The 20,285-nt window shown below is 40.4% G+C and overlaps 1 protein-coding gene across 1 annotated transcript; it reads left to right on the top strand.

The window, feature by feature from the left end:
- Positions 1-12,856: 12,856 nt before the first annotated feature.
- On the top strand, positions 12,857-18,177 carry LOC142195755 (keratin, type II cytoskeletal cochleal-like). Its single transcript, XM_075265773.1, has 9 exons — positions 12,857-13,396; positions 13,710-13,939; positions 14,326-14,386; positions 15,019-15,114; positions 15,262-15,426; positions 15,536-15,661; positions 15,829-16,049; positions 16,801-16,829; positions 17,287-18,177. Exons 1-9 carry the CDS (start codon positions 12,917-12,919, stop codon positions 17,514-17,516), a joined length of 1,638 nt encoding a protein of 545 aa, XP_075121874.1. The 5' UTR covers positions 12,857-12,916; the 3' UTR covers positions 17,517-18,177.
- The last annotated feature ends 2,108 nt before the right edge of the window (positions 18,178-20,285 follow it).

Below are 20,285 nucleotides of genomic sequence, written 5' to 3'. Positions count from 1 at the left end.
CTCATGTTGTGGTTAAGTAGTTTTTATTGTTGCAGATTTTGTTACAGTTTTTTCAGCCAAAGCCAAGAGTGGCTACAAAAGGAATAGAAACTATCTAGGAAATACTTCTAACTTCTGCTCAATCCATTTCTGCAATGTTGGGTCGTAGCCATAGGCCTCATTCACATGTGCGTCAGTAATCCATTTGGGGAGTCCGCATGGGGACCCCCTGAACGGAATACCAAACGCATTTTCCTCCTTGTGAATGCACCCTTAAGGAGCCTTCACATGGAGTATACGCTGCGCTAAATCGGAACATAAAACTCGTTCAGAATGAGCGCGTAAAAAACAGCTCCCATTGATTTCTATGGTTGCCGGCATATGTGCGCTTCCCAATGAAATCAATAGGAGGCTTTTTTCCCTATTGTTTTCAATGTGATAAGCGCGTTTGGGAGCTGGTTTTTACACGCTTATTCTGAACGAGTTTTAGTGTGGGAGTGTGTGAGGCTCACTAATTCATTGCTGTAAACTTCCTAAATGCATGCAGTGTTTGAAAAAAACAACTGCATTGTGTGTAGCCAGCCTAACACAGGGGCCCATTTAGGAATCATTCACACATTCCTATTTGTCAGCTGAGTGTCATTCAGTAGCAAAATACTTTGATCCGTGCTCATGGGAGGTCTGCGTGCTGCGGTCTCCACATACAGTTAAATTGAGTTTCAACCAAATATCCCCTTCCATACTAGACAATGTTCTCCTGACAATTGATGTTTTATACATGTATTATAAAAGCTGTACTCGACCAAAAAACAAGCAAGTGTTCATTTGTCACTCGCTCAGGAGCTTACAAATGCCAAATATCAGGAAAATGTATGAACGCAAGACCATCATAACTGGCATAACCATTGGCTTATGTAAATGGGACTTTACTTTTATCCTGTAGACATTTACCATTGTGCTTAATACATGACATGAAGGGTCCAGCTGTGATGTTAGTTGGGTTAGGTTGGGTGTCTATAAGAATCAGACCAGATTTTATTAGTAAAAAATGCATAGTATTTTCAAAAGGTTCACTTACTTTTTCTTGCAAAAGCATGTGTTTAAATGAAACCCAAACCATTGATGGGAAAACATACAAGCTGTCTTTAGATATTATCCAGTTCAGGTTTGAGCCTGTTTGAGTCTGTGCAGTACCTATAGGAGGTGGAAAGGTTGCAGTTGCACCTGGACTTTATGCAAGAGGACATCAGTGCTATGAATGCACATTGGTAGTTATGTGGGATGGGGTGCTAGGACAGTTTTTGCAGTTGGTCCATGAGCTTCTGAGCCCACAACCCCAGGGCTGTAAGGCAGCAATGCTAACCACTGAACTATTAAGGGTTCATGAAATCCTGCTACACTTTTACCTCTAGGGTGAAGGATAATGCTGCTTTCTTGTTTTTCTGCATGGCGACGATAAAATCTGTTATTTCTGTGTGTATGTGAGAAATATTGGTTTGAAAGAGGCCGCCTGCATTCTCAAGCCCGTAATTGGAGCCAAGCCCTTTTTTTAGTCCTATAGGTAGATAACAATTTGCTATACGCAGCATATTCAGTCTCACACACTCCCATTTGTGACATTTTTCATTTGCTCATGTCATGTAAAGGTTAGAGAAGATTTCGCTGCGGGGGGATTCTGCTTTGAAGGGAAAAAGTCACCATCTTCTCAGTTTATGCCTAACAGCTAAACAGAAACTAGACGGTTCGACTCAAGAAGTGACACAAACTCACTTACTATCTTACAAGGAGATTCTCTAGTATCATTTTCTTATATGTCAGTAAGTTACAGTAGGTGTGTGAGGGGCGCCTGAATTATTAAGAGACTCTGGTTGCTGAATACATTGGGCACACTCCTGCACCAGAAGAGAAGCCAACACCATTCAGAAGGGGCTTGAGTTGAAATAAATTTGTTGGGCCGAGGTGTCTCTTTCCCCAGCCCACCTTGGTTTCCGCCCTGTTCCACCCACTTTTGTAAAAAGTGGCGAGCGAGATGAAGAACAAAGTATGTGGTACGTCTTTGGTGGAAAAAATGGCTGTGCCAAAGATCCACCACAATTACACCCATCTGTGCCATAAAACTGGCGCTCATAGTGTAATAAATTCCGTCCTGTATGTCAGAAAATTGCACTATTAGGAGAAGAATGGGACGCAACAACTGTGTATAAAAAAAGTGTTTATGCACTCATAGATTAACTTAACTTTAGAAGTCCAAGGATTTTATCAGTGTAATTGCTTTCCCAGCCAGCTGCTTGACGCGGACAAGTTTGTTCTTAAAAGTCTAAATAAAGGCCAACAGTTACCAAAAATTAGAAAATCCAAGAACAATTTTCTGTATTTCCCCACAGCCTTCGAATTTGTAAGGTGTGAAGTTGCACATCTTGAACATTTTGGTATTATTTCATAGCAGGGGTTAAATACCTGCGCCCACTTTGTCTGTGGCTGTAGTGAGGGTGCAGCATTAGCAAAGTTAGTCCACCACAACTTGGCGCAACATGACTTATTCTGCAATGGCTCCCTATTTAAAGGGATTCTATCATTAATATTGTATTTTTTCTGCCTACCATGTCAGAATAGCCTTTAGAAAGGCTATTCTTCTCCTAACTTTAGATGTCTTGTCCGGGCCGCCATTCGGTAAAAATCATGTTTTTTGTTGGTATGCAAATGAGTTATCTTGCAGCGCTGGGGGCGGGCCCCAGTACTCTAACAGCACAGTAGTGCACGGGAGAGAGAAAAATGCAAGTAAGGCTAGGCAATGGATCGTTTTGTGCTAAATGCGCTCTTTCAAGCCTTAAGATGGCATTTTATGGTACTGCTCTGGTCAGTGTTATTTGTATGTACCAAGCTGAGTCTCCTGATGTGTCACAGTTAGTTGATTAATTGGTTAATGACTTAAATTAGTGCTCATTATGATGCTCCTCTGTTCACGCTCCCGTACCACCCCACAGGATATGATGCCGTTTCAGACTGTAACTTTATTTGTCCAGGCAACATCTGTATATTAAAGGACATTACTGGTGACAGCTCATACAGCTTTATATATGTGTAATGATAGTCACCTCTATTTCAAAAAATGTCTAGACCACTGTATAAGCAATGCCGCCTTCTAGGTCACCCTTGCTACCTCTTGTGTCACCCCCTCTTCCTCATAGATTGTAAGTTCTTGTGAGCAGGGCCCTCAGTCCCATTGTGTGAATTTACTATTTCTTTGTAAAGTATCTTTCTGTCTGTACTTGAACCCTACAAATTGTACAGCGCTGCGGAATATGTTGGGGCTATATAAATGAAATGTATTATTATTATTATTATTATTATTATTATTATTATTATGTAGTGCAAAACAATTCGTTGCCTATCCTTATTTGCATTGTGCTCTCTCCCGTGCACTATGTGGATGATTTTATGGACATTTTGGAATAAAAGTCTGCCTTTTACGATACGCTCGGGTGAGTGCCCCCTGTTTTTTGTCTTCTATATATGAGATTTCTTTATCTATGAACATATCAGCTTTTTTTTTTCCTGGAAACTTGAGGAGACTCCATGTCCTGCAGGTAACACATCACTATATTGTCAGGCCTGGCAACTCAAAGTGTAGAATTTAGCTAGGGGGCACAAGGAGCAGGTTAGAATTGAGACTAGCTACACCTTTAAAGTATAACCTGACTCAAGCCTATGGAGTTCTTCTTCTTACCATAATATGGCATTATATCTGGGGAAAAAAAGCTATATTTTTTGTTAATTATACAATCGCTTTAACCCTTTAGTGACTGGCCTGTTTTAGGCCTTGATAACGGTATAGCAATGGTAGTGCTTAATGGCACTATTTTGGGATAGATATATCTCATTGGTTAACTTTTATTAACTCTTTCTGGGAAGGAATAGGAAAAAAAACCCAACAATTTTGCCACTGGTTTTTTACCCTATAAATTTTTCTATCCATTACAGAAAATGTGGTCTGTGTAAGGAGGTAATCTTCTCAAAGAAGTGTTCTTTTGGGGAAGTTTCACTGTATGTGGTGCCATGTAGTAGTTATCAATGTAGTTATACAAACCAGGGGTCAGAAAGTGGAGGTCAAGCAGGATCATAATGTTGTATAGTAGAGAATCCTAAGGGGGCATTTACACGGAGTAAAGTGGTGCTGATTCTGCCACGATAACTCGCAATAACGCGCTGATAAAAAGACTCCCGTTGAGTTCAATGGGTTCTGTCTTCTGCGCGGAACTCATTGAAATCAATGGGTTAAAGAGTCTCCCATTGATTTCAATGAGTTCCGTGTGGACGATGGAATCCATTGAACTCAATGGGAGTCTTTTTATCAGCGCTGATTCTGCCGCGAATTATCGTGGTAGAATCAATGCCACTTTACTCTGTGTGAATGCCCCCTAAGAGTGGACATGGAAACTGACTCACAAGGTTAGGTTCACACATGCACCTGGATTCTGTTTGGAGTTAATGTCCCTGAATCCGATTAAAAACTTTTTGGGAAACCAGGCGGAAAATTGGAAGATCCCACTATAGTGTATGGGATCTGTGGGTTTCCATGGATAACCGATTTTTAAGTAGATTAGGTTTTCGTACTTTGGCTGCCCAAGAGGACAACAACAGAAACCCAAGCGCAGAAGTGAACCTAATGTAACTGGTATATTTTAGGGCAAATAACCACAAATAGGATTGAAACATCTATAACTAGCCAGTTGATTTATAAAGTTCAGCTTTGATTTTATTCGGTCAGGTTCTGGGTGCTTTTCTGGATGCAACTTCTGTCAAAAGAGAGAAGACAATGGAGTAGAAAAAGTTAAGGTCATGGCATCATTTGACCAAAATCCGAAAAGTAATTTTATCTATTCTTCCTACAAGCATAAAAAGCACCGCTTTTATTGCTCATATATATATATATATATATATATATATATATATATATATATATATATAAAACTATTTATTACCTATTTGAGTTTAGTGCTATAATTGGCAAAATCGTGACTAGATATTAAAGTAGTTGAGGTTATCAAGTGAATAGGATTGAACTGCAATACCAGTGTTAGGAACCTGACACAACAATAATAACTGAATCCCCAGGCACCGAGGCAAAAACAGTTCTGAGTGCACTACGCTCTCCTAACCAGAGCCGAACCAGGCCCTGGAGTTCTTCACCAGAGCTCCTGATGGTGGAGTTGGACTTGGTAAGATCTGAGGCCCAGATCCACAGCCGCCCAGAGAGTGCCGCACACCCAGCGAACCCCAAGTAAGGAGGACCCAGAAAAACCCAGACACTAACCTCAGTGGATAAAGGTTCAGGAGAGCAGGTCAGCATGGAGAAACAGATGTACAGGACCTGCAGGTAAATCCAGAGGTCAACGCAGGTTCCAGGGGAAGCCAAAGTGTATTCAATCAAGCCGAGTCGGTAACAGGAGGTCATGTGGTAGCAGAAGGAAGAGGCAGAAGCGAATTCAGGAGCGCTGGGTCATACTCAGGAGGTAGCGGAGTAGCCAAAGCAGGATCCAAATAGGGGAGGTCAGGAGAAAGCCAAAGGTCATGCACAGGAGGTCAGGAAGGTGCCAAATCAGGAGATCAAGAAGGAGATGCCTGTAAAGAAAGCCAAGGTCATACACATGCAGAGGGAGATCAGGAACAGCAGGGACAGGTATACAAGGTAGGGAGTAATGCAGGGAAGCTGACACCAAAAAACGAATAACCGCTGACCTCTCCAACCCTGGAAGTGCTGGTCCCGACACTAGGGGAAAACCGGAATCTCCGCAAACTCAAGTGGAAGCTTCCGACCCACCCTGTGCCGGGACAAGACGCGCCATTCCGGCGATGGACACACAGTGGGTCGGGAGCCTCCGCGCAGCACAGCGGAAGCCCCGGCCCATCCTAACAACCACAGCATGTGGACAAGAGTCTTGGACTACCTCTTTAAAAATACACAATACTCTAGAACATGGATTTGTGTGTTATTGTGTGACTATGAATATTATTTTACTAAATGAAGAAAGATATCATCTACAGTATTTATCACCCACCATACAATACCTGTATACTTATAATAACTAAATTATATTATAAATGCAAAAATACAGTAGCACTCTGTACACAGCACCAGGACATATAAAATAGACATCAATATTGCATTACTGCTATTATTTACACACATGAATAAGCTAATATGATCTATACACATATAAAATAAAGGTTCTTCCTTATACATATTTGATCAAACAGTAAAAAAGCCCATCTGCCCCAACAAGGCGACCTCATTCAGTTGGGAGCTCACGCTAGATAAACATACCTCTCTTGGACCCAGAATAGGTCTACAAATGTGAATACAGGGCAAGAAGGATCCAGAGCCATACTTTACTTAAAATAGCCATAGGCAGATGGGAAACTGAAGGGTTTACTCTATTCCAATTAAATGAACACATGTGTAATTGAATAGATATTTTGCTTGTAATAACTAACAAACTAATAAATAATTACACAATTAAGACAGCTTTGCATAAATTACTACTAGTAACTCATAGCTATTGGGCAAACACTCCCTTGTATTCCTTAAGTCAGATCAAACCATCAAGCCAAATTAATAACTTTCTGGCAGCTTACTGTATGACTGCTCATTGATACAGATTTCATCCTCTGAATATATAAATAGATTAACTTCCAGATCAGTGATTTTCAATAGGAGAAGATGTCTCCTTGCTGAAGAAACCACTACTTGGTGATGTCATGGGAACAATATAGGTCGGACTTCTGTCAGGGGCATACAATAATGCCCACTTTCACCTATCATTTGTCACTTACAGCCTAGTAGTCATTCCATAGGATCTATCCTATGGCCTTCTATTGCACACGGGACTTATATTGTATCACATTAAGAGGAATATTAAATGATATGGAGGCCACAGAGGAGACATTGATGTGATATTATATTATGTGGAGGCCACTGAGTGGATATTATAATGTGTGGATCCACCTAGAGCATATTATATTGTGTGGGACCACTAATTTGGTATTATACTGTATGGGGAGCACTATACTTTGTGGAGACATTATAACGTTTGGTGAGAACTAGGGAGATATCACTACTGTATGTTATACACTGAAGGGCACTATTACTGTTTTGGGGAGCAAAGGTACTTGTTAGAAATGATCTGGTCAAAGCAGCATTAGAGTCGTGGCGTAATGCATGAAAAAATGTCATAGCATGTTACCAGGGGTGAACCTGCCCTTTTCTCCGCCCGAGACGGATGACAGAAAGCTGCCCCCCCCCAGGAGGAGGGGGTGGAGCGGAGGGGGCATGGCGGAGTGAAGTGGGCATGGTGAAGCCAAGGGGGCGGTGCTTAGCTGTGTTCGCAGGCAGAGAGCAGGCAGGGAGAGGACCTGCTCTCTGCCTGAGCGTGAGGAAGGCCGCTGGAGCAGCGCTGCTCCAGCGGCCTGCCCAATCCACCGCCCGGTGCTAAGCCAGTCCAGGACAGCTTGTCTTGGACTGGCTTAGGTAAGCAAAAATGCCGCCCTCCCTGGGGCCCTGGCATAGAGCTGCCTGAAGCGGTCGCTTCAGGTCGCCTCATGGGAGGTGCGGCGCTGCATGTTACTTGAATCACGACGCTTGTTCGAATTTGCTCTTATATGGTGGGGAGAGCACGTATTAAGCCTTTCTTGTGGTAGCCCAGGGTCCCAGCAGTAGGATAACCAGTATTCAGACACTTATCACCAAGCCTGCAGACAGACTGATATAAATTGATACAACCATCGATGCAAGCATTTTCCATGGTCTGAGACATGACAAAAATTCAACCATGTTATCAGGCAGGGACACTACATACAAGAGAAGATAACCTGATCACAATACGGAAATCATTAATGGGTTTATGACAAGTACCAGCCCCGGGGGTATAACTAGTAAAGACGGGGCCCCAGAGTGAACTTTTGACTTGGACACCCCCACCTCCAACCAGGATAGCACCCTCTTTCCTGTCCCCCTTTCCTTGTCCCTGGTGAAACGGAAAAATGCTCCATTTAAAAACACTATAATGTCCCACAGTGGCCCCTCCACACAGAATAATGTCTCATGGTGGTCTCTATACAGTATAAATAAATGATAGTGGTCCCTTCACAAGGTGTAATGTCCCATAGTGGCCTCCACACAGTATAATGTCCCATAGAGACTGCTATGGTGTTCAAATTATGGTTATTCTCTTCAGACCCCAGAATATAATTATTGGAGGCCCAGGAGAAGTGATTAAACATATTCATCAAAAATGTTACAGTGTTACAAACCCCTCTGAGGCTCCAGCACTAGTGTTTGGGCCTCTTCAATGATGTCGCACACAGTCACAGGGGTCACCTTACCGACACGACGTATAGTGATGCAAGCGTGACGCATGTGACATCAATGAAAAGGGTCGACAACCAGCGCAGGAGTCCAGGAGAGGTGAGTAACACTGTTTTTATGTTTAATCATCTCCCATAGACTTCCGATCATTATATTAATTATAATAATAACAGCTTGTTTCAGACGTGTTCAGTCTGAACAAAACTATAAGGCGAACTCCAGCAATCTAAACCAACAGGATTGGCCAATAAATGTTTTAAGTGCCACGACCCTACTTGCTGATCCCAGCTTCTGCCACGTTACTCTGTGTGAATGGACCCTAAATGCAGAATATTCAAAGTCAATTTAAATAACTACTATTTATTTGGGATATAAATGTATTTGGGTTGCCCCAATAGGCCTTTTGGTGATATTGGTTTTGCATGGTTGATACCTAAACTTATGATTCCGATACTTGAGAATTACTAGTCTAGATAAATTCATGTGGTGGGAGGTTCTCTATAATGATGGGGTTTATTCGCTATCCTTGTATGAAGACACTCAGCTCCCCACATACACCTCTGTAATAATAAACCTAATAAATACAAAGAATACGGCAGTTGAGGGTCTTTCTGAACCTATATATCCAGAGGACATATACAGAATGAAGATTTACTACATATTATTTTGAGGTAGTAAATAACACTTTGATCACAACAAGAAGGAACGTGTCATGGAAACTATGTTAACAATGCAGTCATAGTCTTTGATAAACTTTTGCTGGAAGACATTTTGACCCTTTTCTGGTTGGTGGATGTCTCACTGTGTATCCCTTGATATTTTATAGATTGCATATCCAGGCTTCTGAGGTCAGCTATAATATATTTAGGGGAGATGAGAGATTTCTTGTGTATGAAAGGTTCTGTTTATGGGGTTTTGGATGTATTTAATAAGAGGAGAGCCATTGTACTTGAGTACCATATAATATATAATGGCTAGATAATAGAAAACCACTAAAACGTGGACAGACTTAGGGCTCGTTCACATTTGCGCCCGGTCTCCGTTCTGCAGGTTTCCGTTTCCTGCACAAAAAAGAGGCAGGAGACAGAAACCTGCAGGAGTCTTTCATACCCATTCATTTGAATGGGGTGAGAAAGCTGTCCGGCCGTGAGCGGTGGTGAGTGTTTTATGCTCTCCGCCGCGAAACCGTTTTTTTAAATCCGGACACAGAGTCGGACATGCAGTACTCTGTGTCCGGATTTTAAAAAACGGTTTTGCGGCGGAGCGCATAAAACGCTCACTGCTGCTCACAGCCGGACCTGGTCTGTGGTTTCCGTCTTCTTGCATGCAGAAGACGGAAAGCACAGAACGGAGTGCCGAACGCAAGTGTGAACCCAGCGTTACCAGTATATCTAATCATTAATAATAATAATAATAATAATAATAAATTTTATTTCTATAGCGCCAACATATTCCGCAGCACTGTACAATTTGTAGGGTTCAAATACAGACAGATACATTACAAAGAAAGTCATTTCACACAATGGGACTGCTAGAGCTTACAATCTATGAGGTAGAGGGGGGGACACAAGAGGTAGCAGGGGCGGCATTGCTTATGCAGAGGTCAGAGACTTTTGTAATAGAGGTGACTGTCATTACAGAAACATAAAACTTTATGAGCCGTCATCAGTCGTGTCCTTTAACATGTGGATGGAGCTTGGACAGATAAAGTTATCCTGAGAATCATTCTGTTCAAGATCTATAAAACCATCTATGGAATGACTGACCCATGTGTTTGTCACTGGTGCATGGACTATGTATGGATGGCCGTCACAATCAGTCTCAGACCAAAAGGTAATAAAATCTCTTTAGCACCAGAATTATACATGCTCTCACTGATATAATATTGGTAACATTTATTGTAAAACCAGGGCATCTTATACCCTGTTTCCCCGAAAATAAGACATGTTCTTATAATTAATTAGTTAACGAAATATATGACCTTTCTTATTTTCGGGGGATGTTTTATGCAGCGGCTGGAGCGGGGAACAATCAGCAAACAAAGCGGGGAACAATTAGCGGAGTGCTGGCATGACTGCCAGTTGTATGTGATCCAGAAGGTGAAGGGGGGGTGTCTTATTTTCGGGGAAACAGGGTAATTTAGTACCATGAAGTGCAATGCAACTGGTTAAGTTCAATAGTATAGTAAAGACCAAAGCTGCTCTGTTTCCAAGTACAGTATGCCAACTAACCTACTAAGCTAAAAATGAACTTAAAATGTCATATTTTTCTCCTTAGCCTGCCCTATAGCTCCCTACTGGTCTCTTCATATTTTGCATGAGTAGTTACAATTGTTTGTCTCCCCACTCTGCTTCCTTCCCCAACCCTCTAACAATGCAGTACATCTGAAGAGAAGAGTCCTATATAGGTTTTCACCACCCAAAATTGAAGGGGACACCGTGGATTATGGGTAATTCAGTTCGCTTGCTATGTCCCTTAAGGATCGACCATTTCTGTGGCACCCCACAATTACATGTTTCTCGAAATCGGACAACTCTACACTTTGTGGCACTAATGCCAATGCTGTTTCCTACTGTATATAATGGCAGAAGGCGTGATGTACATCACAACAGCAGATATCTTCATTAGCATGGGTGTCCAAATACTTATTGGTAGACAGTGTATATAAATAGGTGAACATTATTGAAGGGAAGCATCAACCACATAGTCTAACTCTTACGTATGTTTGCTCTTGGTATGTACTGTTAGATTTGCCATATGTTTTAAGCACTCTGTGCCACACACTATCGTGGTTCTATGCAGGTTCATAGGCCCTGGTGAAAAAGTTGCTTGCACTTTTTACAGCATTGCAGCATTATAAGGCTCAATGCTTTCTCAATGTTCTGCTATGGGAAAGAAAGTCACAGATGTATTGAAATTCCCTTTTCCCCCCAGAGGACAGCTCCACATTAGCAGAATTTGTTAAGAAAAAAAATCCACTTCATGACGGACCGGTTTACTTCAACCTCCATCAAACCGGTCATGCTCATTTTTTTTATACAGGATCTGTCATGATATACTTTACACACCGTTCACTTTGTCATCAGTTTCTAATCGGGTTAGATCAGAGGCTGAAACTATACCGCAAAAAAATGTGAATATAACCGATGGCGAGCTTACAGGGCGATCCAGGTGTGACAAGGCACACCCTACTGTGCATTTCTAGGGTTATTTTTGTCACTACTGTGACCTGGGTGGCTATTACTAACTGCTGTAGGCTTGATTCTTTCATAATACAGTATGTCTGCTTTAGGCTTAGATCTAGTATGTAACTATGTAATAAGTTTGGTTCTTTTACTATATTTCATTTATGCACTGACAATCATATCATACCTATGCAGTAAGCTTATGTAATAACTTATGTAATAACTCGGTTAACCTATGTTTCCAGGTAATATTTTCAAAAAAGTGCACTGAGCTTGCCATCACCCCACATATCCCCCATCGCATGAAGAATCCCCTAACCACATGGCTTGTGTATGCATGTGGACATAACCTAAGAGAAACTATGAATGACTGAAGATAATCCATAAATCCAGCCACTCCAAATTCTTTGGCACGTATTTTTTTTTTTTTTTTGTATAAAATTAGATCTACCATGTTAAGAGGCGTTCACACTTGCGCCCTTGTCCACCCGCCAGGTCCTATTCCCCAGAGAAACTGCATAATGGACGGCTTCCCAGCTGTCAGTTTTAAAACCCTTTCATTTGAATGGGTTTTACAAGCAAACCGCACATGTCCGACTTCGTGTCCAGCCCAAAAGACTGGTTTCCCGGCTTTATACGGACACCTTGCTTTCAAAACCTGTTCAGAAGAATGGGTTTTAAAACTGCCCACCAGGAAGCTGTCCCCTGTGCAGTTTCTCTGGGGAATCGGACGGAGACCCGGCGGGAAGACACGGCACAAGCGTGAATGCACCCATATCAGTACATTATCCTAAGTGAGATGAACTTGTTTAGTGTATAACAAGAGATGATGAAATAAAAAAAATAAAAAAATTCTATTCTCCATTGGTTCTGCACAATCAAAATCATTCTGATTTGTTTGCAGATCTCAGATTTGCAGATCAAACTGGTAGCAATCTAGCAACCTTGGTTGCACAGCTAAAACTTGCAGAGCAAACTGGTAGAAATCTCTGTTGCAAATCTCAAATTTGCAGAACAAACTGGTATTATTCTCTGTTGCATATTTCATACCCAAAGAGCAAACTTCTGTGCATAATTATTCAGTGCAAGGACATCCATCATCTTAAGTTACAATTGATCAAAAACGCGTTGTTCAGGTTACTCTTGCTAGGTTTTTTTTTGCACCTGCTACCTCTGCAAAATTAGAGCCTGGAAGCAATATCATTCCTGAAATAGTATTTTCATGAAAAGGCACGTCAAGCAAAAGTAATTTGTAAATTGATCTCCTTGCACTGGACACAGGGTATATATATGAGGATTTTTTAGCTCTCAAACACAGTGGTGTCCAGTCTCATCCACTCTTCTCATTCTTTACCACTTTGGTCTTTACATCGCCTTCCAAGCCACAATGAGTCAATTCAAGCAATTTGGTGGTGGAGCTCAAAAGAAAGGCTTCTCCTCATTCTCTGTGTCCAGAAGCAGTGGAGGTTTTGGAGCTGCTGGTGGAGCTGGTGGAGCTGGTGGAGCTGGAGGTGCTGGTTTCGGTAGCAGAAGCCTATACAACATTGGTGGCAGAAAAACCATTTCCATCAGTACTGTAGGTGGTCAATCCTATGGAGCTGGAGCTGGAGCAGGAGCAGGAGGTTTTGGTGCAGGAGCTGGATTTGGCGGTGGCTTTGGAGGTGGAGCCGGAGGAGGATTTGGTGGTGGCTTTGGTGGTGCTGGGTTTGGTGGAGGAGCCCAAGCTGGCATTCAAGAAGTTACAATCAACCAAAGTCTTCTTGCCCCACTGAATTTGGAAATTGACCCCAACATACAAAAAGTCAGACTTGAAGAAAGAGAACAGATCAAAACACTGAACAACAAATTTGCTTCCTTCATTGACAAGGTAATGTTTTGATATTTCATATTGGAAAAATGTAACCATATTGTAAACTGTTGGTCATTGGATGTGAATATTAATGTCATGTTTATTTCATCTGTCATAAATGAACAATCCTAAAGTTTTTGTATAACAAGATATTAAAAAATGATGGAGTTCGCTAATTTAACATACATGTAACGTCTATGATCTCTGTAAAATTTGTAGGGTCTTTTCATTGCTTATATTATGCTCATTAACTATTACATAACCAGTGTAAACTAATCTTTGCATATACTTATATACAGGCATAATATGATTGGCTATATCTTTACATTAGGTACGTTTCCTTGAGCAACAAAACAAGGTACTTGAAACAAAATGGGCTCTTCTGCAAGAACAAGGAGGGCAACTCAAAGGAGTAGGACCCAGAAAAGGAAACCTTGAAGCCATTTTTGAAGCCTACATTAGCAGCTTAAAGAGACAACTGGATGCCCTTCAAAATGATAAGTTTAGACTGGATGGAGAGCTCAGAAGTATGCAAGATTTGGTGGATGATTTCAAAAACAAGTAAGTACATTGATAAAAAAGACTTGCAAATATCGTTATTCATATGCGTTATATTCTGTTTATAATGGCAAGAAAATTGTTTCAGTGAAAATAAAATAATTTTGGATTTTTTTATGATTTTGTATTGGAATGGGGTGTGGCACTGACAGTTGTTGCTGCCCATCGGTTTCTGATGTGCAGGGAAGGAGCAAGAATTGGGCGTGGCACTAAAAAATGTGGACACATTACTTTCCATTGTAGTATGTTCTGGGTGTGGCACTGATATGTGGCAATGCAAGCACATATGCTTTATTGTTAACAATAAACGATGAATACACATCAATTGTTACGATTGACAATCTTCCGTAACCACAGTATTCAGACTGCTCATCTTTTTCCCTACGCAGATACGAAGATGAAATTAACAAGCGCACATCTGCAGAAAATGAGTTTGTTGTCATCAAAAAAGTGAGTAGAAAAGAAAAAGGGTAGAGGTGACCAACTATTATAAAGGACAATGAACCTAGAAATGAATCCAAAAATTAAAAAAAGAAATGTAGTTGCCCTCACTGTTTGTCAGCCTGTAGCATTCATCCTGAAACATTCTGCACAGAACATAAGGGTTGATCTCCTGCTAATCTGTTCCATCTTTGGCTGGTTACAAGGGTAGGATTTAGCAAAGTCTTAACAAGTCTTTTGCCCTTCTGCAGACAGGCTAGAGGAGGGATGGTGTTGCCCCAGCCAGTTGTCTTGCAGCCTGCCACAGGACGTTGAAGGGGAGATGGTCCTGTGGCTTAATTCCACATCAAAATCTAAGACGTTATCAATTTGTGAAAAAATAGAATTATTAAATTATGACCCTTTTTATTGTGGTGTCAATTTGCCAAAATGGAACTCTAGTAGGACCTTAATAATTTGAAGATGCAAGACTTGGTGGACAATCTTAGTTCAGACCTTCTTATATTTTGGTTCTCATTTGTCCACCTGTGACTTTCATCTATCTCTGGGCTTGTAAGGTGGCTGTTTTTTTAAGCGAAAAACTTGAGGACCATGGACACCCTTCCCATTTGGTTAATTATGTTCTCTATCATGCTTCGTAGGATGTGGATGCTGCCTACATGAACAAGGTTGAATTGGAAGCCAAGGTTGATGCCCTGACTGATGAAATCAACTTCCTCAGGGCCCTATATGAACAAGTAGGTTATATCTTACTACCTGTTCTCTGTTGTGTATGTCTAGTGTAATGTTGATTCTTCAAAAATATATATGGGAATCTCAATAATAAAAGATATTGGCTAGAGTTGCTTACAATAGTCCACTCATAATTTTATTGTATCTTTCAGGAACTGGCCCAACTCCAAGCTCAAATCTCAGACACCTCAGTCATCCTTTCTATGGACAACAACAGAGCATTAGATCTGGATAGCATCATCGCTGAGGTGAAGGCTCAGTATGAGGACATCGCCAAGAAGAGCAGAGCAGAAGCTGAGTCTGTTTACCAAGGCAAGGTAAGTGTGCTATTAGGATAATATCAAGGACAAAGGAATAGGGAAACCAATGGAGGGATTTTAGGTGTTGAGTTCAGATAATCAGATAATATTCTATCCTTCATGACAGGTTAAAGAACTGCAAGCATCTGCTGGCCAACAAGGCGATGCCCTGCGCAATAGCAAGAATGAGATCTCTGAGCTGAACCGAAAAATCCAGAGGCTCCGCGCTGAAATTGAAAATGTGAAGAAACAGGTAAATTTATACATATGATGAATCTCTCCATCATTATCCGAATCTGTGTAATGTTCTATTCTGTGGGTACAGATTATACTCGGTACATCAAGATGATAGAAAGGAAGAGCAAAATTTGAGGCAAGATCATGTCTTCAAATTCTAAAGCAATTATTTATTTTTTTAAGAACGCCAAGCTCCAGACAGCCATTGCTGAAGCAGAAGACCGTGGTGAGGTTGTCCTGAAAGATGCCCATGCAAAACTGGCAGAACTGGAGGCCGCTCTGCAGAAGGCCAAACAAGAGATGGCCCGTCAGCTCCGTGAATACCAGGAACTGATGAATGTCAAACTGGCTTTGGATGTTGAAATTGCCACCTACAGGAAACTGCTGGAAGGAGAAGAGACTAGGTAAGACTTACTATAATGCTATGTTCTTGTAGGTAGATATCTCACTTTAGGTAAACTGACATCCATTATTGTTCTGCTAAGGCTATGCGGTTGACTTGCCACCTGAGTATGGCAGCATGCATCCCATAGTAGTTAGCCTACTTAGCACTTTGTATACTATACTATATTATACTATACTAAAATATACTATACTATACTATACTATACATACAATTTAATCTATATTTATTAATTCTACACATTTTGTAGGATAATAAAAATGTTACTCTAAATATAACCTATTGAAATGTGGAATTTCCTAATATTTACATAGTATCTGTCCAGCAATAGTCTCAAAATGACATATAAACTTAAGATCTAGTATGTGATATCATTGAAAATGCTTACCTTAAATTTCAGTTTTATGTTTGCTTGGCTGCTTTTCAGCTCTTATCCATGTATATAGCTTTGTAACTTATCTCCATTGTCAAATAGGAGCCTGATATATTCCTAAATCTACATCCGATCACCATCTTAAGCTGTTGCTTGTTTTGCCATGCTTTACACACTCCGTACTTACTCTGCATGTATAGCTTGGCTGTTGTGTGTAAGCTCATACAATTTGGGAAGATTTCTATAATTGCAATAATAGAACAATTATAGAAAGAGAACTCACATTGACTAGGGCGACTATCCCCTAGAGATCCATTTTAAGTGAATTAAAAGTTATTAATACTATCCTATTAAATCCTATTTTTTCTTAATCCTATAGGTTGTCTACAGACAGCAACGTCAGCATCTGTAAGTATTGCTTATAATAATACATTGCCTTTAGATGTTTTAGTCTAAAATTCTGGCACAAACATTAGCTTAAATTAAGTAAACGAACAAATATCATTAAGTTAGACAGTACTTTCAAGATGCCAAGTCTAGTTCTAGGTTGTATATTCTAAGACAATAGATCTGAACCATTGTTTTCTGATACTTTTGATAAACTTGTGCTCCTTTACTTTATCATTATTCTTTATGATGATCTTATGTAAAGAGTTTTGTTCAAACGATACTCCCATTTAGTGACTACTCTGTTCGTGAGGGCAACACAAGTTTCTACATTTGGATAAATATTTAGCCAATTTACAAAGATAACTTATATTATATTTCTATATGTATATTGTGTATATAATATGTATATATTGTGTATATAATATATGTGTATATTTCTATGGAATATTATATATACTATTCTACTATTTTACAGCTGTTGTCAGTGGAAAGACAAGCCTGGCATCTGGTGGTGGTGGTGGTGGCGCCGGAGCCGGTGGAAGCTTTGGTTATGGCGGTGGAGCAGGAGGCGGCGCTGGAGGCTTCTTTGGAGGAAGTGGTTTCAGCTCTGGTAGCTCCTCAGGCTTTGGCTTTTCCTCTGGCGGTGGTGGTGGCAGCAGCAGCAGCGTGAGATTCGTGTCTAGCCAGTCAAGCTATAGAAGTTAAACCTGAGAAAAAACACAGAATTTACCTCCTGATTCCAGAAATACATAATAATCAAATTCTCCTTTTCCAGATCTGATTTTGTGGTTACATAATAGTTAGGTTTATATACTTAGTAAATGTGTAGCTAGGATTTCCTTCACTGGAAGATTGTGTTTTCTCTCCTCACCTTGCATCTAAATACCCTGACCAAGGCAGAATATCCTCTTGGCAGGCACGTCACTGTGTCCAGCACTAGGGTCCATTTACTTCCAGCCTCCTAGCTACATATTTTATATAAGTCTTGACAATACATCTAAGGATTAGACCGATGGCTGTATTAGCAGGTCACTTTATCCTGCACACACATAACAACTCATGCTATATTTTTGACATACAAAAAGTTAAAGAGGTTGTTTTTTACAAGTAAAACTTGACTCCCATTTACAAAACAGGGTATATCTATGCAGCTACTGGGTATGGGATACGTTTTTGGTCTTGGAACAACCCCATTAAATAGAAGGTATATAGCCTTACAAACAAAATATACAAGTCAATAACAAGAAACTTTTTAAGTATGACAAACCTATACTGTATGTCTGATAAAAAACTGAATTGTACACAGAGATTGACCATTAAAATGTTTACAGCCAAAATGTATTGAACCACAAATAAAGTAAATTCTTCCATGTTTAAGCTTTATTTTTGTCAATTCAATTTTTGAAAATGTTCTCCATAATAGTCTGCATCAGCCGAACATGAGGTTGAAAGGGTAATGGAGTCGAAAGGACATAAGGTCGGACGGAAATGAAGTATACAATGGCTATTTAATGGAATATCAGTCCATGTAATACAGAGACGGTGCTGATGAGTGCTCTTGTCAAAAAAAATGTAGAGGAAAAATTTTATTTTTCATAACTGCAGTTTTTGTATGACATTGTGGTTATTCCAATCCATTTCCACTTTGTTGAGTCATCAATGTAGTAGTTCCCATCCTCCGAGCATGAAAGTACTATGAAATAATACTGTGTTGTGGTTTTCCATAGAAGCAGTTCTAAATATCTTGAATAGGTTCCCAAAAAAATCTGTTTTTTTTTTTTTTAAAGCTTGATGTGGTTCTCTGTTAAATCAAGACTGACACAGCTGATCTTAACAGTAACATCTATACAATACTCTATTCAGGCCGAACTTGAGGAACAATCACAACCTCCAAGTAAAATCCAAAGTGCCAATTGGGGACAAAGAAAGAGGATCCGTCAACGCCTACTTAGAAATAACTTTTTGAAAATATGGCTAGACATATTTATTAGTGGCAGACCATGTGGTGAGTATGAGGCCCTAAAGAAAAGGAATCCCAGCCTTGTTTGGTCCCATCATTCAAGGCTTTGATTGTAAGGTTCTCCTCTCTAGATGAATTACATTGTTATTCATACAAGGGGACAAATACTATCTTAGAGTATGTAGAAGATATGGGGAGGTCAAAAAACAAGCCTTTCATTATTGACAAAAACTAGTATGGTAATCTGAGGGTATTCACATCCTAACTTGAGAAAGGGTTTAGGAATTACAGCTCAGTAATATGTAGCTGCTTCTTTTTCAAGGCCAAAGGAAATGGGCTGCAGGGGCTGTTCCCTCGTTAATCCAACATAAATTATGCAGGTATAAGGACTGGAGCTGATTCCAGGTGTGCATTTTCATTAGGAAGCTGTTGCTGTGAACACACAACATTCGGTCAAAGGAGCTCTCAATGGAAGGGAAACAGAATATCATTAGGGTGACAGAGAGAGATAGCGGAAATGTTAGGAGTGGTCAAATCAACAGTTTGGCACATTCTGGTGAAAAAAAAGCTCATGGGTGGACTTGGGAACTCAAAAATGTCTGGACGTCCACAGAAGACAACGGTGGAAGATGATCACAGAATCTTTTCCGTGGTGAAGAAAAATTCCTTCACGACATCCATCTGAGGAACACTCTCCGGGAAGTAGGTGTATCAGTATCTAAGTCAAAAACTAAGTCATAAAGCAAAGAGTTCATGAGAGCAAATACAAGGTGCAAAACATTAATCAGCCTCAAAAATAGAAAGACCAGATTACACCTTGCTCCTCCCCAAAAAAACATCAAAAGAAGCCAGCCCAGTTCTGGAACAGCATTATTTGGACAGATGAAACTATGATCAACCTGTACCAGAATGATGGTAAGAAGAAAGTGTGGAGAAGTCTTGGAACAGCTCATGATCAAAAGCGGACCACATCCTCTCTAGAATATGGTGGAGGCAGTGGGATGGCATGGCCATGCATGACTACCAATGGAACTGGGTCACTAGTGTTTATTGATGATGTGATAGAAGACAGAAGCAAGTGGATGAATTCTGAAGGAATTCTATACAAGGATATAGTTTCTGCAAAGATTCAGCCAAATTCAGCAAGGTTGGACGAAGCTGTCCAGTACGGATGGAAAATAACTCAAAACATACTTCGAATGCAACCCAGGAGTTTTTTGTAAGGGAAAGTAGCGGAATATTCTACAATTGCTGAGTCAGTCACCAGATCTCAACCCGATCGAGCATGCCTTTCACTTGCTTAAGACAAATCTTATGACAGAAAGACCCACAGACAACAACTGAAAGCAGCTGCAGTAAAGGCCTGGCAAAAGCATCACAAAGGAGAAAACCCAGGGTTTGGTGATGTCCATGGGCCCCAGTCATTGTCTGCAAAGAATTCTTTACAAAGCATTAAAAATTCATATTTTATTTATGGTAGTGTTAATTTATAAATCTATCTATCTATCTATCTA

This window comes from Leptodactylus fuscus, chromosome 2 (assembly GCF_031893055.1).
Source record: "Leptodactylus fuscus isolate aLepFus1 chromosome 2, aLepFus1.hap2, whole genome shotgun sequence".
Lineage (NCBI taxonomy): Eukaryota > Metazoa > Chordata > Amphibia > Anura > Leptodactylidae > Leptodactylus > Leptodactylus fuscus.
Note: the sequence above shows the minus strand (reverse complement) of the source record. Positions and strands in the feature narration are given on the sequence as shown.